The 26,057-nt window shown below is 44.1% G+C and overlaps 2 protein-coding genes across 12 annotated transcripts in view; one reads left to right on the top strand and one right to left on the bottom strand.

The window, feature by feature from the left end:
* LOC123764822 (uncharacterized) overlaps nt 1–18,190 on the bottom strand; it is a 30,849-nt gene extending 12,659 nt beyond the window's left edge. Inside the window, exons 1-2 of the mRNA XM_045753009.2 lie at nt 18,023–18,190; nt 8,203–8,333 (exon numbers count right to left, since the gene is read on the bottom strand). Of these exons, the coding sequence (XP_045608965.2) occupies nt 8,203–8,333; nt 18,023–18,048 (157 nt within the window). The 5' untranslated portion in view covers nt 18,049–18,190. The remainder of the gene's footprint in view (nt 1–8,202; nt 8,334–18,022) is intronic.
* Nucleotides 18,191–18,382: 192 nt separating this feature from the next.
* Art4 (arginine methyltransferase 4) overlaps nt 18,383–26,057 on the top strand; it is a 227,514-nt gene continuing 219,839 nt past the window's right edge. For 10 of the 11 annotated variants that reach the window (XR_011222364.1, XR_011222363.1, XR_011222360.1 and 7 more), the window contains exon 1: nt 18,383–18,547. Coding sequence is in view for 6 of the 11 variants with exons in the window: in XM_069302680.1 (XP_069158781.1) it covers nt 18,409–18,547 (139 nt within the window). In the remaining 5 variants the exon portion in view is untranslated. The remainder of the gene's footprint in view (nt 18,548–26,057) is intronic. The other variant, XM_069302683.1, reaches the window with a different exon arrangement.

Genomic DNA, 26,057 nt, shown 5'->3' with positions numbered 1-26,057 from the left:
CTCCAGTATTTTCCACGTGTATATTATTTGATATCTCTCTTGTCTCCTTTCTAGTGAGTACATTTGGAGAGATTTGAGACGGTCCCAATAATTTAGGGGCTTTATTGCATCTATGTATGCCGTATATGTTCTCTATATTCCCTCTATTTCAGCAATCTCTCCTACTCTGAAGGGGTAAGTGAGCACTGAGCAGTATTCAAATGGGACAGCACAAATGATTTGAAAGTACAACCATTGTGATGGGATCCCTGGATTTGAAAGTTCTCTTAATCCATCCTAGCATTTTTCTGGCTAACGCAATATTTGTTTGATTATGCTCCCTAAATGTTAGATTGTCAGCCATCATTATTCCCAAATACTTGACATGCTGCTTTCCTACTATGGGCTAATCTGATTGTGTTTTGCACCCTGCAGTATGTTTAATGTCCTCAAATCCTGACCAAAGAAAAGGCCAAAAGGACAAATTTCAGGCTCCCGAAACAACTGCTTGAACAACGGCCAAGTCATCTGGCTCCTCCCCAACACCAGTAGATGGTGGAGCTGCAGCCAGAGCAAGGCCACAGGAGGAAAAGAAAGCAAAGATGTCCAAAAACCCCAAAACAGGGCCAACCAGTTCCTAATCTGGGACGGAACTAACTGGAACTTCTGCCAGTTGACTAGGAACCCGAACCCAGAAAGCTGGAGAAGAACAGGATCCCTTGCTAGCAGACAAATGAACTGGCTGGGAGCCCACACCAGCCAGTTGTCGAGGTCGGCCAACACATTAACCCTTCAATTGCGCATCGAATCATATGATGCTTTGACCGACTTGCAGTAAATTGCGCATTGCATCATGTGATGCTTTGGGGTACTACGCAAGATTTAAACGGCCCGCGGATACATGGGGTTCACCACACCTTCATCAGGGCTCTTGTAAACAGACGCCATTTTTTTTAAATTGTGGGCCAAACTCCCGGGTGTTAGGGGCCTCAGTATTGAGTGAGCTACAAAGCCTGATGCACGCAGCATCAGCTCACAGCACTGCTGTTCAGCTTGTGACCACAGCATCGCCAAAAAATGCCATAATATACTTGTTCATGCTATTATGTAGCGATGATATTATTACAGAAGACCCCTGACTGTGATAAAACTGACCAGGGTTCTGATAATAGCAGGATTGTGGTGATATTTAGCGCTGTGCACCATGAAGCGAGAAGTAATGCTGTGGGAGGGAGGGTGGTGGCGATGTCTTCTGACTGTGTGTAATTACCTAAGTGTAGTTACAGGATGAGAGCTACGCTCGTGGTGTCCCGTCTTCCCAGCACTCTTTGTCATATAACGCTTTGAAACTACTGACGGTCTTGGCCTCCACCACCTTCTCACTTAACTTGTTCCAACCGTCTACCACTCTATTTGCGAAGGTGAATTTTCTTATATTTCTTCGGCATCTGTGTTTAGCTAGTTTAAATCTATGACCTCTTGTTCTTGAAATTCCAGGTCTCAGGAAGTCTTCCCTGTCGATTTTATCAATTCCTGTAACTATTTTGTATGTAGTGATCATATCACCTCTTTTTCTTCTGTCTTCTAGTTTTGGCATATTTAATGCTTCTAACCTCTCCTCGTAGCTCTTGCCCTTCAGTTCTGGGAGCCACTTAGTAGCATGTCTTTGCACCTTTTCCAGTTTGTTGATGTGCTTCTTAAGATATGGGCACCACACAACAGCTGCATATTCTAGCTTTGGCCTAACAAAAGTCATGAACAATTTCTTTAATATATCGCCATCCATGTATTTAAATGCAATTCTGAAGTTAGAAAGCATAGCATAGGCTCCTTGCACAATATTCTTTATGTGGTCCTCAGGTGATAGTTTTCTATCTAGAACCACTCCTAGATCTCTTTCTTTATCAGAATTCTTTAAAGATTTCTCACATAATATATAGGTTGTGTGGGGTCTATGTTCTCCTATTCCACATTCCATAACATGACATTTATTAACATTAAATTCCATTTGCCAAGTGGTGCTCCATATACTTATTTTGTCCAGGTCTTCTTGAAGGGCATGACAGTCATCTAAATTTCTTATCCTTCCTATTATCTTAGCATCATCAGCAAACATGTTCATATAATTCTGTATACCAACTGGTAGATCATTTATGTACACAATAAACATCACTGGTGCAAGAACTGAACCCTGTGGTACTCCACTTGTGACATTTCTCCATTCTGATACATTGCCTCTGATTACTGCCCTCATTTTTCTATCAGTCAGAAAATTTTTCATCCATGATAGAAGCTTACCTGTCACCCCTCCAATATTTTCCAGTTTCCAGAACAACCTCTTATGTGGAACTCTGTCGAAAACCTTTTTTAGGTCCAGATAGATGCAGTCAACCCAACCATCTCTTTCCTGTAATATCTCTGTGGCTCGATCATAGAAACTGAGTAAATTCGATACACAGGATCTTCCAGATCGAAAACCATACTGTCTGTCTGATATTATATCATTTCTCTCTAGGTGTTCTACCCATTTAGTTTTGATTAGTTTTTCCAATACTTTCACTATTACACTTGTCAATGATACAGGTCTATAATTGAGGGGGTCTTCCCTGCTGCCACTTTTGTAGATTGGAACTATGTTAGCCTGTTTCCACCCGTCTGCTACGATTCCTGTACACAGGGATGCCTGAAAGATCAGGTGAAGTGGAATGCTGAGCTCAGATGCACATTCTCTCAGAACCCATGGTGAAACAACATCTGGGCCAGCTGCTTTGTTCTTACCGAGCTCCTTGAGCATTTTTTCCACTTCATCTCTAGACACCTCTATGTGTTCTATGTTGTTCTCTGGAATTCTTATTGTATCTGGTTCCCTAAAGATTTCATTTTGTACAAACACACTTTGGAACTTTTCGTTTAGTGTTTCACACATTTCCTTTTCATCTTCCGTGAATCTATTTCCCATTTTCAACCTCTGAATATTATCCTTTACCTGCAATTTGTTGTTTATGAATTTATAGAATAGACCTGGTTCTGTTTTACATTTGTCCGCAATCCCTTTTTCAAAATTTCTTTCTGCCTCTCTCCTCACTGCCGTGTAGTTGTTTCTCGCATCTTTGTATCGCTGGAATGTTTGTGGCCACCTTTTATTGACTGCACTCACCATACCAGCTTAGTGGTTCACTATGGTGAACACAAATGTAGATACTTATATATAACGTGTGTATAGAGGGTATAAACAGCAAGAGGAGTAGCTTGGGAGCCGCCATTTTGGTGAGTGCGGCGGCGTCATCTGCACGACGCCACCGTGCAGACGACGGTGTTGTTTACTGGTTACCATGATGGTCTTTGGGCACCATACCAGTTTACTTGTACAAGTATGGTGAATAAAACAGGTAGATATTTCTATATAATGTGTATATAGCGTAATAACACCACAAACAGTATTGTTGGAGGAGAAATATTAGTGCGTCTGGCCTTGAGGGCGGCAGCCATCAGCTGACTGTGTGAGGTCCTACGTCTTTGTGCCTTTACTCACCATACAAGCTTAGATGTACAGTTATGGTGAACAAAACATGTAAATACTTATATATAACATCTGTATATAAAAGCAAAAACAGTATGGTGGGTGGAGAATGGTGGCAAGTCAGGTGAGGTGAGGGAGGGAGGGAGGGAGGGAGTGGCAGCCAGTGGCAGGCTGCCACTGCCTGCCACTGCCACTCAGCATACCAACTTAGTGGTTCGTTATGGTGAACACGAATGTAGATACTTATATATAGCGTCTGTATATAGTGAATAAAAGCAAAAACAGTATTGTGGGAGGAGAATGTGGGTGAGTCAGGTGACTTGAGGGAGGGCGTGAGTGGCTGGCTGGTCCACGGCGGTCACTCCTAGTTACTTTTTGACTCATAATAGCAACTTAGTGGTTCGTTATGGTGAACAAAACATGCAGATACTTATATATAACCTGTGTATATAGTGTAATAACCGACAAAGTATTTGTTCACTGATTGATGAACATAATTGAATCAACAATATGCATACCATATTTTTGAGTACAGCAATGATTCACTCATTTTATTATATAAATATATCAAACTACACACTATTGAATAATATTACAGCAAAAAACTATGAAAAATCAATCAGAGACATTGAAATAATTAGGTAATTATCTCTTTGTGGCAACTCCGGCCTGACAGCTGGCGATCAACAGACTGCCTGGGACGCACGCTGAGTCAGCGCCTATTTTTTGCTAGACTTCCCCGCACTATAGCGGGCAATATATGCCACTTACGATTTTTTTAGAATTTTTCCCATGATCAGTGAACACAAATTAACAGGTTAGGAAGAAAAAAGATTTTTATTTTGTATGCACCTGTGGGTGTCAAATGGTATATAGATAGCCATGTGCCATTTAAGGGTTAACAAATGAAGATGGGCCACCATGACCCGAGTTAAACACACAAAAACGAGAGGTGTCAGATTCAGCCCAAATGAGAGGACCCAAAAGCAGGAATCTTGCCGCCTCACCACAAAACTTAACCAATCCCTGAACCTAGGATGGATAGGGACATGCCAATACATGTCCTGGAGATCTAGAGAAATCATCCAAGTGCCTGGTTTACGAATGAGACAGATCTGGGACAGAATAGCCATCGAAAAGGAGAAGCAAGGAAAGAAGTAATTCAATCAGAAAAGGTCGAGAATGAACTGGAGATTCAAACAATCCTGTTTCGGGGCCAGAAACAGTCGGGAACCCACTAAAGAGACTAGGTTGTTTTGGGACTGTAAACAGGCAGGGAACCAACTGGAAAGACGAGGTCGTTTCGACCACACACCCAAAACCACCCACTCTGCAATGACTCGACAAAGGCACGAAGAAGAGACCAGACCCGAAAGCCCTGATGGGACCGACCAGCTCCATTGCACGCTGCAAAAATCCAGCATTGAATGTAATGAAACCCCATTTTCTGGGCGAGCTCTGGAGGCTCCCTAGAGCTATCAAGTTAATATGTGATACATTAGACTGGAGCATTAGTCTATGGAGTTCAGCCTACTGGAGACCACGATCCAGAACCTGGCTCCTTCAGAGGTGCCGGGAGCAATGGCCCTGGAAAAGCCCCCGTGGTTGGGGATATTCCTTATCTGCCCTCAATCGGGGTTAAGCACCCAGAAAGATAGGCATGACTAAACAAACCCCACATGGTAAGAATATTACAACTAAAAAGTGAACAGAGAGGCAGAACTCCCTTCAATTCCAAGGAAACGAGCAAACAAGCCAACGTCACACTCCACCGCCGCGTCGCATGTCCGCGCAGCCCTTGGGGAGCCCCGAACCTCCCCAATCCGGCTACCTAGCACTCCAGTTCAGAAGTGAAGCATCAAAGCGAAAAACAGCTGCATCCATGGATCCTCAGAGCCCCGACAGGGTTTTCCAGGGCCCGTAGGCTGACTGCTACGGGAAGCCCGGGCAAGTGTTGCTAACCGGTTAAGACCCAAAGCTAACAAGGGGGAAATCAAAACAATGAAACCCCCTGCGACTTGTACAATCACAGGGGCCTAGCAGAGGGCCACCAAGATATTAGAAGTGGAACAATAGCCACACCAGGTAGACCCCCACCAGGCAAGAAAAAACCCCCACCAAAGAAAACCCCCCACAAAGGTACAACGTCCCCAGAGGAAACAGAAACTGGCTGCCGTGTAGGTAGGTAGGCTGCACAACACCTTGACACCCTAACCAGCACAATACCACTCCTTACCCAAGGCCAAACAAGGACCACGAAACCCCAGCTAGCCCCAAGGGTGGGAATAAATGCCGAGCAAAAAAAACTCCTACAGAAATGGTTTTCCCAAACACACTAGGGAAGGGAATCCTAACACGCAAAGACAGTACTCACAGGGCACCTAGGGAAGGATGCCCCAAAGATCATGCAGCCCCGGCACTGATGAGGACACCTGGCCACCACACACACAACAATACTGCAGAGGTTGCCGCGAAGGCAAAACACCACCTTAGAAATCAAGGCCAGAGAAGATATCCACCCCGGACCACATTAGCAAATGAGCTGGAGTGCTAGGTAGCTGGCGCAGGGAGGGGAGGGGAGGGCTGCTCGGAAGAGCGACGCGGGGGTAGAGTGTGACGTTTGCTTGTTTCCTTGGGATTGGAGGAAGTTCTGCCTCTTTGTTCGGTTTTTAGTTGTAATTTTTCTTACTATGTGGGGTTTGTTTTGTTATGCCTTCCTTTCTGGATGCCTAACTTCCATTCAATGGAAAATAAGGAAAGCCCCCAACCATAAGCCCAACCATAAGAGGTGGGGGGGGGGGGTTCCTGGGCCAATGCTCCCTGCACCTCTCTGAGGGGGGCCTGGTTCTGGCTCGTGGTCCCCAGTATGCTGAACTCAACAGACTAATGGTCCCAGTCCAATGTATCACATATTAGCCTGATAGCTCCAGGGAGCCACAGGAGTTCCACACAGAAAAGACTTGAAAAGCCCACAAATTGAGGGACCAAGAGCCGGCAAACTCAGCTAACCTTCCCCCCCCCCCCTCCTGCTTCCCTGTCAAAGAGGTGACCCATGAAAGGGCCAGCTCGAACCACAAGAGCCAGCCTTCTAAGCAATCATTGCGCCAACAAGTTGAAGTAGACGAAGCTTGGGGACGCGTATCTGACCTGGCTGCTGGCACTACAGAGAACCCACCACAACCTTATTTCTAAAAATAAGTTAAAAAAATGCAAGTTCTCCAGGCCACTACAGCTAACTACATGAGGTAGAGGCTTTTTATTTAGATTTTTTAGCTTCCTGGGTGTTAATCAGCAATGTTAAAGGAATTTTTTTTTCAGAATTGTTTGAATATGGAAAATGTGTAAGATCAAATTCAGAAATATTGAATTGATCCAATATTTATAAGAAAGAGACCAACATTATCTAAAGTGAAATGCTGTTAGTTACACACACACATGGCCAACCAAGAAGAACATGAATGTAACAGGAAATGACGAGGCTGATAATGCAGTGGTACCTCCATTTACAAATTTAATTCGTAACTCGAAACAAATTTTCTTATAAAAAATAATGTAAATTGAATTAATCCGTTCCACACTTCCAAAAATATTAACTTCAAAATACATTTCATATATAATACACACATATTTTGTACTACAGTACACTATGTACAAGTTATTGCTTACCTTTATTGATTACTTTTGTTGGCGTATGGAAGACAGGGAGGAGGAGAGGTTTTACTGTTTGGAAGGGGGAGTCTCATTCTATTATAACAACAGGCAGTGATTACTTCTCTGGGGTACTCTCTCTCCTATGTTTTGCAGGCATACCACTAGGACCTGGTTGTGGCTCACTATTTGCTTGTCTTACTAAGAATGTCTAAAGACACTCGTTTTTCCCTACATTTTAATACTTGTCTGTAATGAGACATCTTAAAAGGTCAATGCAACAGCCTGCTACAGCTTTATCTGGGTGAGTTTTTTCATCAAAACTTTGCAGTTCTTCCCATACTTCACATGTTTTCTTAAATTAATGAGGAAGGGACATCCTCTACTGCCTCTACTCAGCTATTTTCTTAGGTTGAACCTTACCACGAACTATCTTGGGACCCATGGCGTGATATATAATAATTATATTTATGCTCAAAAAACAAAAGTGCACAAAAACAATGAAATTCTTTAAAAAGAATACAAGCACGATCGTCACTAAGCGGGCAGTCTGGTAAACTGAAGCGGGGTCGTCCGTGCCAAAAGAAACCACGCGCTCAGTCGACCCATACGTGTATCAACAAAGTCGCAAGTCGAGGCAAAGGTCGTAAGGCGAGTCGAATTTTCAGACGAAATTGGGGTCGTAACTCAAAAAATTCCTAAGTACAGTAATTTAGGAATTACAAGAAGAAATTCTTGTAAACTTGAATTTCATGGGAGGGAGGAGAAAATGTAGTAAATGGTGTCATTACAAATAAATAATTTATTTGTAAGTTGAGGTTCCAATGTAGTTACAAATTCTGAAGTTTAGTAATTAGTGAGCCATGTAATGATTATTGATAGTTTTTGGAATAATCATGAAAACTTGTTCAAAATATGAAATATGAATTTGGTATTGGAGGAATACAGAACTATACAGTATATTAGTACCAATGAAGAATGTAGTACAGTATTGGCAAGTGTTTTCTAGTTACAAATAATCAAATCAAAGCAACATTACATAACACTCGTCATACCGAGGAGGGTATTGTGAAGGAAGGTCTTGTTTGTGGAAGGCAGGTTACACTTAAGCCATCCAGATGGACCGCAAATCTCAGCTCTCTCGGCACCTCTTTTGGCTTCCTTCAATATTGCTTGCTCAGCCAGTCTACAAGAAAATAAGGACAAAGATCAAATAAATTAGGATAGAAAAATTACATTAAAGTAATTGAGAAAGGTACTTCCAGTCCTCTTACGATGGCATATTTTATGATATAAATTAAATGCTTCGATTACACGAGAGCAACTGAAAAATATATTCTAGGTGTTTTTAAAATTAAACAGGGGTTATTGGCAATAACCAAAGTGAAGTTTAGGAGCATGAAAATGGGTATGCTACAGCATTGCCAAGAGTATGACACGTGTATAACATGAACGCTACTGGTGGGGTTTAAGAGTTCTAACTTGGTGCATTATTTATTAAACCTCCAGTAGATTTATATTGTTTCATCATATATGCTACCTATATGCTATAATCAACATTTGAAGCCTAAATAATATATATGAAGTCTAAATTAGGTTAGGTAACAGGGGTGTTGATTTGTGGAACCAATTACCACGTAACATAACAGAAGTAGGATATGGGCACCATACAACCGCTGCATATTCCTGCTTTGGTCTAACAATAGGCTCCTTGCACAATGTTCTTAATGTGGTCCTCAGGTGACAGTTTTATATCTAGAACCACCCCCAGATCTCTTTTTTTATCAGAATTCTTTAAAGATTTCTCACATTATTTATAGGTTGTGTGGGGTTTATGTTCTCCTATTCCACATTCCATAACATGGCATTTATTCACATTAACCCTTCCACTGCTCAAGGGTCCTGAGGACATTTACACCCCTGTGCGCAAGAAAAAAAATTCTAAAAAATTATTTTGTCTTCTTAAAATGTTAATTTGTGTTCCCTGAGCACGAGAAAAAAAAAATCGTAGGCGATATATTTTAGGCGCAATTGACCGAGGAATTCTGACAAAAAGTGGGCGTTGACAGAGCGGTCGTCAGAGTCAGTCAGCGTCACCCGCGCTGACAAGTAGGAGTTGTCACAAAGATATTATCACTTAATTATTTCTATGTCTCTGATTGATTTTTTCTTAGTTTTTTTTGCAGTAATATTATTTAATAGTGTGTATTGTAATATATTTATATAAAAAAGTGGTGAATAATCGCTGTACTCAAAAGTATGGTGTGCATATTAGTGATTCAATTATTATGTTCATAAAACAATAAACAAATAGTTTTTCTGCTATTACACTCTATACACAGGTTATATATAAGTATCTGCATGTTTTGCTCACCATAACGAACCACTAAGTTGGCATTGAGAGTTGAAAAGCAACGAGGAGTAACCGCCACACACCAGCCAGCCACTCGCCCACTTTTTCCTCCCACCATCCTGTTTTATATTTTATTCACAATATACAGACGTTATATATAAGAATCTACATGTTTTGTTCACCACAACTGTACAACTAAGCTGATATAGTTAGTTCAGGCACTAAGAGTCGTCGCTATACACACAGTCAGCTGGCGGCTCCCTCACTCATTCGAGGTCACACGCACTAAACTTTTCCCCCAACAATACTGTTTGCAGTGTTATTACACTATATACATATATTATATACAAGTATCTACATGTTGTATGCACCGTAACTGTACACCTAAGCTTGTAGAGTATAGTGGCCACCCTCTGCACATCTAGACAAATCATGCAGAAGACATCACCTCAGTCGTCCAAATGGCTCCACCCAGCATAATCCTTTTGCTGTTATTACACTAATACACACATTATATATAAGTATCTACATTTGTGTTCACCATAGAGAACCACTGAGCTGGTATGGTGAATGCAGACAATAACAGGTGGCCACACAGTCAGTAAACGATGCAATCTCCCTCCGTCCCTCAGCATCACTCCTCCTACAGCGTTAATTATTACAACAATCCTGCTATTATCACAACCCTGGTTATTTATATCACAGTTAGGGGTCATCTGTAATATTGTCATCGCTAAATAATAGCAATAATATATTTATTTTGACATTTTTCGGCGATGCTGTGATCACAAGCTGAACAGCAATGCTGTTCGCTCATGCTGCGTGCGCCAGCCTTGGTTGCTCCAACAGTACTTTGCTCTCACACCTGAGAATATTGCCCACGATTTTTTTTTTAAATGGCGTCTGTTTACAAGAGCCCTGAGAAAACTAATATGAACCCCGTGTAGCCGCGGGCCATTTGAATCGTGACTGGCACCCTATGGCGTATATGTACGCCATGCGCACTGTGGGACATGTTATTCAAGGCGTATATATATGCCATGCGCAGTTTAAGGGTTAAATTCCATTTGCCAAGTGGTGCTCCATATACTTATTTTGTCCAGGTCTTCTTCAAGGGCATGACAATCATCTAAGTTTCTTATCCTTCCTATTATCTTAGCATCATCAGCAAACATGTTCATATAATTCTGTATTCCAACTGGTAGATCATTTATGTAGACAATGAACATCACCGGTGCAAGAACTGAACCCTGTGGTACTCCACGTGTGACATCAAATCCAGCATGGAGGGAACATCCCCTTCCCTCATCCTCGTAGCTTGTTTAACATGTTGATACATGAATGTTGCCAGGATGAGATTTATGAATCTACACATCCAAAAATCCTAAGTTCTAGCTTCATATGCCTCCCAGTCTATGGATTTCAAATTTAAGTCGCCGACTACCAACAGTCGTCATCATTTTTTATCAGCTCTCACTATAATCTCGCATTTTTGTTATAAGACCCTCTCGTTTATTATCCAGCTCCTATCTCGTTTATTATCCAGGGTGGATATAAATAGAAGCTGCTTCGTATGTACTTCATTCTTATGTTCTTGTATACAAAACCAGGGGGTATGCTTGTCCGCTGAACATAAAATGTGAACCTTTACCACTGATCTCAGGTGGTAAATAAACAAGATATAAACAAGTGAAGTGCCCGGCCTAACACTCATTGTACACCACTTGTCATAACTCTCACAGCCAATCACAATTATTGAGATAATTTCACTTTTGAAATTATCAAAAATTTTCACCAAACTGTTTTTTTTATTGTTATTTTCTACCACAGATGTGGCGCCACATTTACAATGCTAACCAGCATATATATATATTTTTTCTTCTGTCCTCCATGGACAGGGTTAGAGATGTGTTAAACATATAGTTCAGGGGTTTATTGAACAATCAACCACAGAAGGTGATTCAGTGCTTTTAAAATGCTAAGCTAACCTACATACATAAATACATAGATACTGTACACAGATTTACGTATGCCCTACATAAAGTATTCGATGTGTCTTTTACATAGTGTCATTAATGTGCATTTACAAAGGTGAAATGTAATTCTGATCAGCTTCCATATATACTTTATACACATACATATACATACACACACACAAAAATGGAATCAGTATAGGAAGAGGCCAAACCCCCAAACATACCAGCGATACAAAGATGCGAGAAACAACTATACGGCAATAAGGAGAGAGACAGAAAGAAATTTTGAAAAAGGGATAGCGGATAAATGTAAAACAGAACCGGGCCTATTCTACAAATTCCTAAACAACAAATTGCAGGTAAAGGATAATATTCAGAGGTTGAAAATGGGAAACAGATTCACGGAAAATAAAAAGGAAATGTGTGAAACATTAAATGAAAAGTTCCAAAGTGTGTTTGTACAGAATGAAATCTTCAGGGAACCAGACACTATAAGATTTCTAGAGAACAACATAGAGCACATAGAGGTGTCTAGAGACGAAGTGGACAAAATGCTCAAGGAGCTAAGTAAGAACAAAGCAGTTGGTCCAGATGGCATTTCACCATGGGTTCTGAGAGAATGTGTATCTGAGCTCAGCTTTCCACTTCACCTGATCTTTCAGGCATCCCTGTGTACAGGAATCGTAGCAGACATGTGGAAACAGGCTAACATAGTTCCAATCTACAAAAGTGGCAGCAGGGAAGACCCCCTCAATCATAGACCTGTATCATTGACAAGTGTAATAGTGAAAGTATTGGAAAAACTAATCAAAACTCAATGGGTAGAACACCTGGAGAGAAATGATATAATATCAGACAGACAGTATGGTTTTCGATCTGGAAGATCCTGTGTATCGAATTTACTCAGTTTCTATGATCGAGCCACAGAGATATTACAGGAAAGAGATGGTTGGGTTGACTGCATCTATCTGGACCTAAAAAAGGCTTTCGACAGAGTTCTACATAAGAGGTTGTTCTGGAAACTGGAAAATATTGGAGGGGTGACAGGTAAGCTTCTAACATGGATGAAAAATTTTCTGACTGATAGAAAAATGAGGGCAGTAATTAGAGGCAATGTATCGGAATGGAGAAATGTCACAAGTGGAGTACCACAGGGTTCAGTTCTTGCACCAGTGATGTTTATTGTGTACATAAATGATCTACCAGTTGGTATACAGAATTATATGAACATGTTTGCTGATGATGCTAAGATAATAGGAAGGATAAGAAATTTAGATGATTGTCATGCCCTTCAAGAAGACCTGGACAAAATAAGTATATGGAGCACCACTTGGCAAATGGAATTTAATGTTAATAAATGCCATGTTATGGAATGTGGAATAGGAGAACATAAACCCCACACAACCTATATATTATGTGAGAAATCTTTAAAGGATTCTGATAAAGAAAGAGATCTAGGGGTGGTTCTAGATAGAAAACTATCACCTGAGGACCACATAAAGAATATTGTGCAAGGAGCCTATGCTATGCTTTCTAACTTCAGAATTGCTTTTAAATACATGGATGGCGATATACTAAAGAAATTGTTCACGACTTTTGTTAGGCCAAAGCTAGAATATGCAGCAGTTGTGTGGTGCCCATATCTTAAGAAGCACATCAACAAACTGGAAAAGGTGCAAAGACATGCTACTAAGTGGCTCCCAGAACTGAAGGGCAAGAGCTACGAGGAGAGGTTAGAGGCATTAAATATGCCAAAACTAGAAGACAGAAGAAAAAGAGGTGATATGATCACTACATACAAAATAGTAACAGGAATTGATAAAATCGACAGGGAAGATTTCCTGACACCTGGAACTTCAAGAACAAGAGGTCATAGATTTAAACTAGCTAAACACAGATGCCGAAGAAATATAAGAAAATTCACCGTCGCAAATAGAGTGGTAGACGGTTGGAACAAGTTAAGTGAGAAGGTGGTGGAGGCCAAGACCGTCAGTAGTTTCAAAGCGTTATATGACAAAGAGTGCTAGGAAGACGGGACACCACGAGCGTAGCTCTCATCCTGTAACTACACTTAGGTAATTACACACATATATGTACATATACATATATACATACTTATATACTCACACCTGCATTCACATACATTTATACAATACAATACAATTTTATTTAGGTAAGGTACATACATACAATAAATTTTTACAAGGATTGGTTGACTTATAGGTAGAGCTAGTACATACAATGCCTAAAGCCACTATTACGCAAAGCGTTTCGGGCATGATAAACTTAAATGACAAGCTTAATACTAATTGAGCATAATGAGTAGAATGAAAACAAGAAATGAAAACATAAGAAATGAAAATGAAAAATGAAAAACAAATGAAAAAGCAGCACAAATACAATTATGTCGACAAACAGCGCTCTTTTGACTCTTTTACTCTGACAGGGTGAGATAGCTGATAGAGAAACTGGTGTGCAATTAAGCACTTAATAACTGAAGGCGATTAAGGTGCTTTTACAAGCTCAGGTTATATAGTTACATCACATACATACATTGTATAATTGATACATTACATGGTTAATCTTGGGTACAAGTCCAATATATCATCAAGTGTTCCAGTACTCATATAGTAATTGCACAGTTCAGCATACCTTAGCCCAGGAGGACGAAAGTCAGTCAATATGGGACATTCTACAATACTGTATAATGTTCAAGAGAGTGCATGTTTTCGCTTTCACAAAGTTGACACATTGTGTACTCGACATTTGGGTTTTGAGAAAGCTGCCAGATACGTCTATATCCCAGGCGTATTCTGGACACTAACTTACATTGACAGGTTCTTGTTCTATTAGTCCCATATGTGAATGTCTCCTCACGATATCTATCATAATATTTAACTTGCCAAACCAAACTGGTGTGGGAGGGAGGCATGGAGGGAGGCAGGGAAAGAGGGAGGGAAGGAGGCAGGGAGGGAGGCAGGGAAAGAGGGAGGGAAGGAGGCAGGCAGGGAAGGAGGGAGGGAAGGAGGCAGGCAGGGAAAGAGGGAGGGAAGGAGGCAGGCAGGGAAGGAGGGAGGGAAGGAGGCAGGCAGGGAAGGAGGGAGGGAAGGAGGCAGGCAGGGAAGGAGGGAGGGAAGGAGGCAGGCAGGGAAAGAGGGAGGGAAGGAGGCAGGCAGGGAAAGAGGGAGGGAAGGAGGCAGGCAGGGAAAGAGGGAGGGAAGGAGGCAGGCAGGGAAAGAGGGAGGGAAGGAGGCAGGCAGGGAAGGAGGCAGGCAGGGAAGGAGGCAGGCAGGGAAGGAGGCAGGCAGGGAAGGAGGCAGGCAGGGAAAGAGGGAGGGAAGGAGGCAGGCAGGGAAAGAGGGAGGGAAGGAGGCAGGCAGGGAAAGAGGGAGGGAAGGAGGCAGGCAGGGAAAGAGGGAGGGAAGGAGGCAGGCAGGGAAAGAGGGAGGGAAGGAGGCAGGCAGGGAAAGAGGGAGGGAAGGAGGCAGGCAGGGAAAGAGGGAGGGAAGGAGGCAGGCAGGGAAAGAGGGAGGGAAGGAGGCAGGCAGGGAAAGAGGCAGGCAGGGAAGGAGGCAGGCAGGAATGGGCCCTGGAAAATGCTGGTGGGCTCAGTTGTACTACAGTACAGTACTTCTTCCGGGCTTCCTCTCGCCTTGGATGACTTTGAGGGTTGTTATTCACCCCTGCCTCAGGGAGATGACCATACATCCCACCTCCGTCACACTGCCTGGGGGTTGGGTTCACTTGCTGCCAGGGGGAGGGGGGGGGGGACACCTGCTGCCTGGGGTTTAGCGGGGACACCCGCTGCCTGGGGTTTGGCGGGACTTGTGCTCCTATTCCTTATTCCTTCTTTAGGGATATTTGGGGTAGACTTACAAAGGGACTAATGACACTCAAGTAGTATGGCACTTGATCAGTAAAATAGCTTCAGAGAGCTGACGGGGCTTCCCCCCTTCCCCAGGAAAGTGTATCCTCGTGGTACAGTAATAAGGTGCAGGGGTAATACTGTGAATTCTGAGGCTGGTACACATATCTTGGAATACCTCAAAAAGTTGGATAAGAGGACTGCAGCTCTAGAAAAATTAGCTATGGTAAACAGATGGGGTGTAGTTGGGAGTGAAACGGAGGGAGGAAGAAAGTAAGGACGAGGATGGATACCTCCAAAGGATACCTGATCAACCAGGCTGTGACTCATACGTCAGGCTGCGAGCAGACACGTCCAACAGCCTGGTTGATCAGTCCAGCAACCAGGAAGCCTGGTCGACGACCGGGCCGCGGGGACCCTAAGCCCCGGAAGCACCTCAAGGTATGGAGTATTACTGATGAGAGAATCTCGGGGAAAATGAACAATCCACTTACGATGGCAGTGTTCAACCCAGTGTGGTGGAAAATGTTGAAACAAAAGCTTAGGAGAAATAGTTTACACAAAGCAAAGTTAAAGACATAGTTGTAGCATTTCCTTTGATTGTAGTGGGTGCACAAATGTTGAGCAAGATGAAGTTAAAAAGTTAGTTTGTATCCAAGAGGATATGGCTTCTCAGTGATTTATTAGACAGTGACAAATGACTGTTTGTGACTGAAACAGTGACTGAAAACTCACAGAAAAAAATAGAGGGAATAATTACTACATCTACGATACATTCGGCCCATGATGGTGGTGTTAATAGTTTCTTTAGAATAGCAATACATTCTTGAATGGCATCATACATTGTAACATTAGAACATAAGGATCTCATACGTGCTCTCTTATTCTATATTTTAACATGCATTGTACATTTCTTTTAACCTCTTGAAGCGAGAGGAATAATGCCTTAGATCCCCCGCCTTTCATCAATCTAATCACCGAAGCTACATGTTTCTCTGAAAGTCTATCCCCAGTACTCTAAGTTGATTTCCATACTCATTATCTCATTATATATATGATGAATCATTGTGTACTGTATGAATTTATGAGCCCCCTTGAGGGACCTTAAATAGACGAGGGTAGAAATAGTCTAAGCTACTCTATCTTTTTGAGATGTATTTCATTATCTCAATAAATTTACTTGAACTTAAATCTGGGTTGATAGGCAAGTACAATGCCAGTCAGCTGATGGTTGCTTTGTTATGCTAGAAGGGCAACACGTCTCAAATTTTTCTCAAATGGAAACGAATTCCAACTATTTCAAATGTGCCACAATCTTCAGTATTATGCTTGCTCCAGTATGACATCTAACCAACAATACACACAAATTACAGCTAATGCGATAATTGACAATAACATCTCTCAGTTAACTTGTGGCTTGGAAGCATTTGACAAACTTCCAGTCTATTCACTGCTCACCCCTGCTACCCTCCCTGCAGATGCAATTCAAAGTCACAGAAAAAGATTATTTGTATCATATCAACAATTACATAGATGTGTACATCAAATAATAATACAAATGAAATAGCAAACTATTAAAATGAATAAGGAATACATAGTAATGAACAGATGAGGTACTGTATTAATGGTACAAAGGTTGGGTCGAGGCTAGCTAAGTCCGTGACACTAGGCCTGACCAATCCTGTGCGGGACACACATCTTCACTCGCCTCCCCTGACAATATCCAACACCTATTAAAACCTAACCATCCATGTCTTTGCTAAAATATGATTCTGCAATATACAAGAATGAGGTTGAGGATGCAGAAGAATTTCGTGATAATAATAATAATAATAAACATTGTTCAATTGTGAAGGCGTGGAGGGACACACACAATTATCTTTCATGCAGCAACTATTGGCAAGTTATCCTATTATAGCATTTTTTTATTAAATGCATGCAGCCATAATATTAATAAATATCATTAAAATTGTGTAGTGTACTCTATGTATTAAAATACATTACCTTGAAAACCAGATCAGTCACAAAACAAAATATTGGGGTACTTTTTTATACAAATTTGCTACTTTTTGGGCTGGACGGTTGAGTGAGTCTCGATTCATGCAAGTTCAATCCCTGACCGTCCAAGTGGTTGGGCACCATTCCTACCTCCCGTCCCATCCCAAATCCTTATCCTGACCCCCCTTCCAAGTGCTATATAGTTGTAATGGCTTGGCGCTTTCCCTTGATAATTCCCTCCATCGCTACTTTCAGCAATTCAGATCTGGCAACCCTTGCTCACGGGGCCCACAGACATCGTGGCGCAGTGGTAAAACACTTGTCCGGCACTTCGCGAGCACTTTAGCCTGGGTTCTTATCCTGCCCGGGGAGGATTGACTGGGTGCCAATCCTTAACTGTAGCCTCTGTTTACCCGGCAGTAAATTGGGTACCTAGTTGTTAAACGATTTGACGGGTCGTATTGCGGGGAAAAAATAAGATTAAAGACCTGCCTGAAGTGCTACGCGTGTTAGTGCCTGTACAAGAATGTAACAAATCTTGTATATATAAATAAATAAACACTACCTTAGCTGACATCCTAACCAATTGACAAGTGAAGTTTCACTCGTGTTCATCCAACATTCAGCATAATACTAAGATATGGAGCTTAAGTTAAGATTTGGGCACCATTAGAAGACATTACCTGGACAACTCGTCGTCCGTTAACATGTTTGTTTAGTGTAAGAAAGCGAGGCGAGACAAAGTAAACAAGAGCACCTGGAGCCCGGAGCCCGGCCAGCTGGCGGCCCAGGGGACGAAGCTCGCCCGCTAGCTCAGACTATTTTGTTGCGTCTTTGTATATTTTGAAGCTTTCATCCAAACGAGCCTACCTAATATACTTCTTTCACATTACACCATAATAAATATTTTACGAGTTCGCTATTAAATATGCATCGTCATCCAATAGAAAAAAATTATTCATATTTCGTTTGTAAATTTATGAGATGATGTAGAATAATACATGTTACAAATTACATTATATTTTCATTCAGTTTTGATAAATGTCACCCCATTAAAGTTCAAGGAAAAATGGCGTCGTGTCGGGTGTTCGAGAAGGTCACAGTGTATATTTGGCACGAGGATGGTAACCGAACAAATAAATATGCAGAGCCAGTTACTTTAAAACTTGAACATGATCCTCATGGATTAGCCTGCAAAATTAAACGAGGTAATTTTCCCCCTAAAGGTCATTATTCGACAGCTCTTGTGCCGGGATAACCTGCCTCTACACCAACACATTTCAATTGTTTGGCCAATAATTTAAGTTAAATCAATATTTATCGAATTATAGAAGACGTGATATTAAATAGTTAAAATAGTGTTAGAAAGGAGTTGGTAGTTATGTAATGTTAATCACTACAAGAAGGATCAAAATGTTTGTGAAGAATTGTTTGGTATTGAGCAGTGACAGCGGTTGTGCTGAGCACTAGGCCCTGGAGGTACCCCAGGACCTGTACAGTACCCCAGGAGTACCCCAGGACCTGTACAGTACCCCAGGAGTACCCCAGGACCTGTACAGTACCCCAGGAGTACCCCAGGACCTGTACAGTACCCTAGGAGTACCCCAGGACCTGTACAGTACCCCAGGAGTACCCCAGGACCTGTACAGTACCCTAGGAGTACCCCAGGACCTGTACAGTACCCCAGGAGTACCCCAGGACCTGTACAGTACCCCAGGACCTGTACAGTACCCCAGGAGTACCCCAGGACCTGTACAGTACCCCAGGAGTACCCCAGGACCTGTACAGTGCCCCAGGAGTACCCCAGGACCTGTACAGTGCCCCAGGAGTACCCCAGGACCTGTACAGTACCCCAGGAGTACCCCAGGACCTGTACAGTACCCCAGGAGTACCCCAGGACCTGTACAGTACCCCAGGAGTACCCCAGGACCTGTACAGTACCCCAGGAGTACCCCAGGACCTGTACAGTACCCCAGGAGTACCCCAGGACCTGTACAGTACCCCAGGAGTACCCCAGGACCTGTACAGTACCCCAGGAGTACCCCAGGACCTGTACAGTACCCTAGGAGTACCCCAGGACCTGTACAGTACCCCAGGAGTACCCCAGGACCTGTACAGTACCCTAGGAGTACCCCAGGACCTGTACAGTACCCCAGGAGTACCCCAGGACCTGTACAGTACCCCAGGACCTGTACAGTACCCCAGGAGTACCCCAGGAGTACCCCAGGACCTGTACAGTGCCCCAGGAGTACCCCAGGACCTGTACAGTGCCCCAGGAGTACCCCAGGACCTGTACAGTACCCCAGGAGTACCCCAGGACCTGTACAGTACCCCAGGAGTACCCCAGGACCTGTACAGTACCCCAGGAGTACCCCAGGACCTGTACAGTACCCCAGGAGTACCCCAGGACCTGTACAGTACCCCAGGAGTACCCCAGGACCTGTACAGTACCCCAGGAGTACCCCAGGACCTGTACAGTACCCCAGGAGTACCCCAGGACCTGTACAGTACCCCAGGAGTACCCCAGGACCTGTACAGTACCCCAGGAGTACCCCAGGACCTGTACAGTACCCCAGGACCTGCACGGTGTCCCAGGAGTGCCCCAGGACCTGCACGGTGCCCCAGGAGTACCCCAGGACCTGTACAGTACCCCAGGAGTACCCCAGGAGTACCCCAGGACCTGCACGGTGCCCCAGGAGTACCCCAGGACCCAGGACCTGTACGGTACCCTAGCAGTACCCCAGGACCTGCACGGTGCCCCAGGAGTACCCCAGGACCTGCACAGTACCCTAGGACCTGCACAGTGCCCCAGGACCTGCACGGTGCCCCAGGAGTACCCCAGGACCTGCACGGTGCCCCAGGAGTACCCCAGGACCTGCACAGTACCCCAGGAGTACCCCAAGACCTGTACAGTACCCCAGGAGTACCCCAGGACCTGTACAGTACCCTAGGAGTACCCCAGGACTTGCACGGTGCCCCAGGAGTACCCCAGGATCTGCACAATACCCCAGGACCTGTACAGTACCCCAGGAGTACCCCAGGACCTGCACAGTACCCCAGGAGTACCCCAAGACCTGTACAGTACCCCAGGAGTACCCCAGGACCTGTACAGTACCCTAGGAGTACCCCAGGACCTGCACGGTACCCCAGGAGTACCCCAGGACCTGCACAGTGCCCCAGGAGTACCCCAGGACCTTGTTCAGTACCCCAGGAGTACCCTAGGACCTGTACAGTGCCCCAGGAGTACCCCAGGACCTGCACGGTGCCCCAGGAGTGCCCCAGGACCTGTACAGTACCCCAGGACCTACACGGTGCCCCAGGAGTACCCCAGGACCTGCACGGTGCCCCAGGAGTACCCCAGGACCTGTACAGTACCCTAGGAGTACCCCAGGACTTGCACAGTGCCCCAGGAGTACCCCAGGACCTGCACGGTGCCCCAGGAGTACCCCAGGAGAACCCCAGGACCTGCACGGTGCCTCAGGAGTACCCCAGGACCTGCACAGTACCCTAGGACCTGCACAGTGCCCCAGGAGTACCCCCAGGACCTGCACGGTGCCCCAGGACCTGTACAGTACCCCAGGACCTGCACGGTGCCCCAGGAGTACCCCAGGACCTGTACAGTACCCCAGGACCTGCACAGTACCCCAGGAGTACCCCAAGACCTGTACAGTACCCCAGGACCTGTACAGTACCCTAGGAGTACCCCAGGACTTGCACGGTGCCCCAGGAGTACCCCAGGATCTGCACAATACCTCAGGACCTGCACAGTACCCCAGGAGTACCCCAGGACCTGCACGGTACCCCAGGAGTACCCCAGGACCTGCACAGTACCCCAGGAGTACCCCAGGACCTTGTTCAGTACCCCAGGAGTACCCTAGGACCTGTACAGTGCCCCAGGAGTACCCCAGGACCTGCACGGTGCCCCAGGAGTACCCCAGGACCTGCACGGTGCCCCAGGAGTACCCCAGGACCTGCACGGTGCCCCAGGAGTACCCCAGGACCTGTACAGTGCCCCAGGAGTACCCCAGGACCTGTACAGTACCCCAGGAGTACCCCAGGACCTGTACAGTACCCCAGGACCTGTACAGTACCCCAGGAGTACCCCAGGACCTGTACAGTACCCCAGGAGTACCCCAGGACCTGTACAGTACCCCAGGAGTACCCCAGGACCTGTACAGTACCCCAGGAGTACCCCAGGACCTGTACAGTACCCCAGGACCTGCACAGTGCCCCAGGAGTACCCCAGGACCTGTATGGTGCCCTAGGAGTACCCCAGGACCTGTACGGTGCCCCAGGAGTACCCCAGGACCTGTACAGTACCCCAGGAGTACCCCAGGACCTGCACGGTGCCCCAGGAGTACCCCAGGACCTGCATGGTGCCCTAGGAGTACCCCAGGACCTGTACAGTACCCCAGGACCTGTACAGTACCCCAGGAGTACCCCTGGTTGGGTGGTTATAGTGTTCACCCCGTGTTCCTGCTGGACATTTGACTCGTCCAGGATGACAAGGCCTGCGCCGGTGCGTTGCTTGCCGCTGACGACTGTCTTACCGGGTAAAAATGGATACGGGTAGTTTCATTCAGGAAATGGTATGTATATGGATTTTTTTTAATGTTTTGTATGCACAATTTTGTATGTAATTATTGGGTCCTCTTTTAGCATTTCCACGTTGTTGCTCACCAACTGTGTGTGTGTGTGTCTGCGTATCTTGTAGAACAATTGTTATACAATAGTTGGGTGCGTGTGTATTACAAGGTACTGTACAGGCATGTAAGTTTTGTTGACTATGACTTGGAAGTACTTTGAGTTAGTTACGACCCATTGTTTATCATAAAAGGGTGCTGTATATTACAGGTCCCGGTAGTAGAGTCGGGGTTCATTCCTCGACTCACAGTTGAGAATTCTGGGTTTGAATCCCGGGCGGGACAGAAATGGAGAGGCCCGCTTCTTATTACCTAATGTCCCCGTCCACCTAGCAGTAAATAGGTACCCAGGAGTTAGTCAGCTTGTTGTGGGTGTTGAGTCTGGGGGAATGGGGGAGCGGTAATTAGACCCTGGGGAGGGGGTCCTCAATATTAGTCTAACATGAACTACATGTATATACTGGCTGCCTGGTCCCCCGACAATGAATAATTAGAATTATCATTATTATTAGTTGAAATATATCCATGCCTGTGTGTGTGTTCATATGTACACAAAACCTAGAATGTATAAACTGTATATGAAATGGTTATTTGTATATAAGACGGTAAATACCTGTATTTGGTGTGGGAGGCAAGCATACTCTGGTTACAGCCTGCCACACCTGATTGATACCTGGTTGATACCTGGATAAACCCAACAGTTACCTGGAATATGATGGTTGGGTGCTTCAGTTAACGGTACCTGCTTGATGGGGTTCTGGGAGTTGTTCTACTCTCCAAGCCCGGCCCAAGGTCAGGCTCGACTTGTGAGAGTTTGGTCCACCAGGCTGTTGCTTGGAGCGGCCCACATTTGGGTTTAGTGCTCAGTGAAGCTACACAGTAAACATTATAATCTCATGAAGGTGTTCCGATGGCATTTTACTATGCACCAAAATTATGACGGCAGAGAAGTTATAGAATTTGCATTTTGTATGCATGTTTTGTAGTTTTTAAGATAAAGGTTAGTTATAGAGGTAACATTTTCTTGTGCCTTTACAAGAAGTGGCTCGTTGGGATCTTATATAGCAGATGTTGCTCCAGGAACTGGATAAGCACCTCCAAAGGATACCTGATCAACCAGGCTGTGACTCATACGTCAGGCTGCGAGCAGCCGCGTCCAACAGCCTGGTTGATCAGTCCAGCAACCAGGAGGCCTGGTCGACGACCGGGCCGTGGGGACGCTAAGCCCCGGAAGCACCTCAAGGTAACCTCAAGGTAGGCTACCCAGCAGGTGAAGTACCCTGTGTTTGGCTAGTTTAAAATTATGTTCGCTGACAGCAGGTGGTGCTTCAGGCTACCCAGCAGGTGAAGTACCCTGTGTTTGGCTAGTTTAACATTATGTTCGCTGACAGCAGGTGGTGCTTCAGGCTACCCAGCAGGTGAAGTACCCTGTGTTTGGCTAGTTTAACATTATGTTCGCTGACAGCAGGTGGTGCTTCAGGCTACCCAGCAGGTGAAGTACCCTGTGTTTGGCTAGTTTAACATTATGTTCGCTGACAGAGATGTCATCTCTGAATTGTAATGACCTCTGTTATGAATGGCTCAAACTGTTAGCCTAGTGCTGGTTCTGGGGATCTGTCTCTTTGCGGCCCGGTCTGACCAACCTCCTGGAGGTTGGTGGTCTGGTCAACCAGACTGTTAAGGGACCATGAAGCTTTTTTTAAATTTATGAACTATCGCTATACTCAAAATTATGGTGTGCATATTAGTGATTCAAATATTATGTTCATAAAACAATAAACAAATAGTTTTGCTGATATTACATGTATACATAGATTATAAATAAGTACTGTATCTGCATGTTTTGGTCACCATAACGCACCACTAAGTTGGTATGGTGAGTCAAAAAGCAATGAGGAGTGGCCGCCACACAGGAGTTACAGGAATTGTAGCTGATGTGTGGAAAAAGGCTAACATAGTTCCAATCTACAAAAGTGGCAGCAGGGAAGACCCCCTTACTTATAGACCTGCATCATTGACAAGTGTAATAGTGAAAGTATTGGAAAAACTAATCAAAACTAAATGGGTAGAACACCTAGAGAGAAATGATATAATATCAGACAGACAGTATGGTTTTCAATCTGGAAGATCCTGTGATTTGGATCTTCCTGATCTGGAAGATTTGATGCCAGTTGTTTTCCGACTTCCAGCCTAATGTTTGTTTTATTCTGGTTGCTGCAGTGTTTGGCTTCCTTTACTGCTTCTTCTCTTTTTTCTGTCTCCTTGGTCACTTGTCCATAAGTGAGTTGCATATCCTTCTTGCACTGTTCTATTCCCTGTGTAACTTCCTCCATCTGTACTGACAAAAGCTGTTCTTCCTGTTGCATTTCCTTACCTAACCTATTGTAGTAATTTATGTTTAAATTTACTTTAACTTCTTCCAAAGCCATTTTTAGGAATTTATTTTCCTCTTCCATGGCTTTGCAATTTGTTTCCAATTGATTCTGTCCTTTTACAAGTCTTTCACTAACCCCTCAAGACCTAAAATTTTGCTACTCAAGTATTCATCACTTTCTCTCAATTTACTTATTATTTCTACATGATTGTTCACTATATCTAATTTAGCCAACTTCTTGTATAGACTGTTTATATTAATGCTTTCTTCATTGAATCCCCAAAACTCTAACCGTTTTATTTTTCCTCTTGTTGGCGGCCATCTTAAATTTCGTCGTCTGCACTGTTAATACTAGGGCAACTTTTTTTCATCAAATTTTTTCACTTCCCTTGGCACATTCATGTTATCTCACCTATTTTCAAAAGCACAACACCTTTATGCTCCTTGTGACACCACTCACTATCATCAACCTGTACTACAATACTGTACTTAGGATTGTTGAAATATGCTGGAGCTCCTCTGATGCAGGTGTTGACACAATGGGTGTCCATTGAATTCCCATTCTTTGTATGAATCGAATTCCCGAATTCTTTGTAAGAATCTTTGAATTCTGTGTATGGCTGCTGAACATAGTTGGCACTGGAAGCTCTGGTGGTACCTGCTTGACCTGCTTGATGGGGTTCTTGGAGTTCTACTCCCCAAGCCTGGCCTGAGGCCAGGCTTGAGTTGTGAGAGTTTGGTCCACCAGTCTGTTGCTTAGAGCAGCCCACAGGCCCACATACCCACCACAGCCCGGTTGGTCCAGAACTTCTTTTAGAAAACAGTCTAGTTTTCTCTTGAAGATGTCCACGGTTGTTCCGACAATATTTCTTATGCTCGGTAATCTACTTCCTTGTTGCAATCTGTGCACATCTTTACTAAAGGCATTCTGACCATTATGCTTCAGGTCAGTAGTGGTGATAAGGCAGTGGACCAGTGGTTGTCAACCAGTGGAAGAAGGGTGGGGGGGACCCTTCACAGCTTACCGAGTGTGTACACAAGTCAAGCCTCGTGGCTGCTGTTCACAGGGTCTGGTCTGTGTTGCTTCACTATTCACTGAATTACACGTTCCAAATTTTCCACATGGCAATTTTCCTACACTTTCAAGCCTTTATGCCTGTTGTGTTACCGCTCACTATTTATTGTTCAGTATCACTGTTCATTATAGTCCAAGTACTGTATACCGAGATAAATATGTATGCAGACATAGGCCTCGTGTAAGCACTATGCTCCCATGTATTTAATTTAAGTTCCAATTTAATTTTCTCAGACTCGTATGATCGCTTCAACGTTTACTGTTTCATCGCTCTCCCTGTTAAGATTTATTTTCCTTTCTTGTGATAGTCGTGTCTATTTAAGCACATACATAATTTTTTTCCTTGTCCTGTACCATCGTCTGCGTTCTCGTTCTAGAGTGGTTCTCTTTCTGACCCTCCTCACAGGCACATGCTTCGAGCATAAGAACATAAGAAAAAAGGTAACTGCAGGTCTGCAGTTACCTTTAAAGTTACAGTTCTTAGAAGGCCAATAGGCCTTCTAAGGCCTATTGGGGCATACGAGGCGGCTTCTATTTATAGCCACCCAATCTCATTCATATATGCATATGTCTAACCTGCACTTGAAACAATCAAGAAATCCTACTTCTATTATGTAATGTGGTAA

The sequence above is a fragment of the Procambarus clarkii genome, chromosome 48 (assembly GCF_040958095.1).
Source record: "Procambarus clarkii isolate CNS0578487 chromosome 48, FALCON_Pclarkii_2.0, whole genome shotgun sequence".
Taxonomy (NCBI): Eukaryota; Metazoa; Arthropoda; class Malacostraca; order Decapoda; family Cambaridae; genus Procambarus; species Procambarus clarkii.
This window is presented reverse-complemented; position numbering and strand designations above follow the sequence as displayed.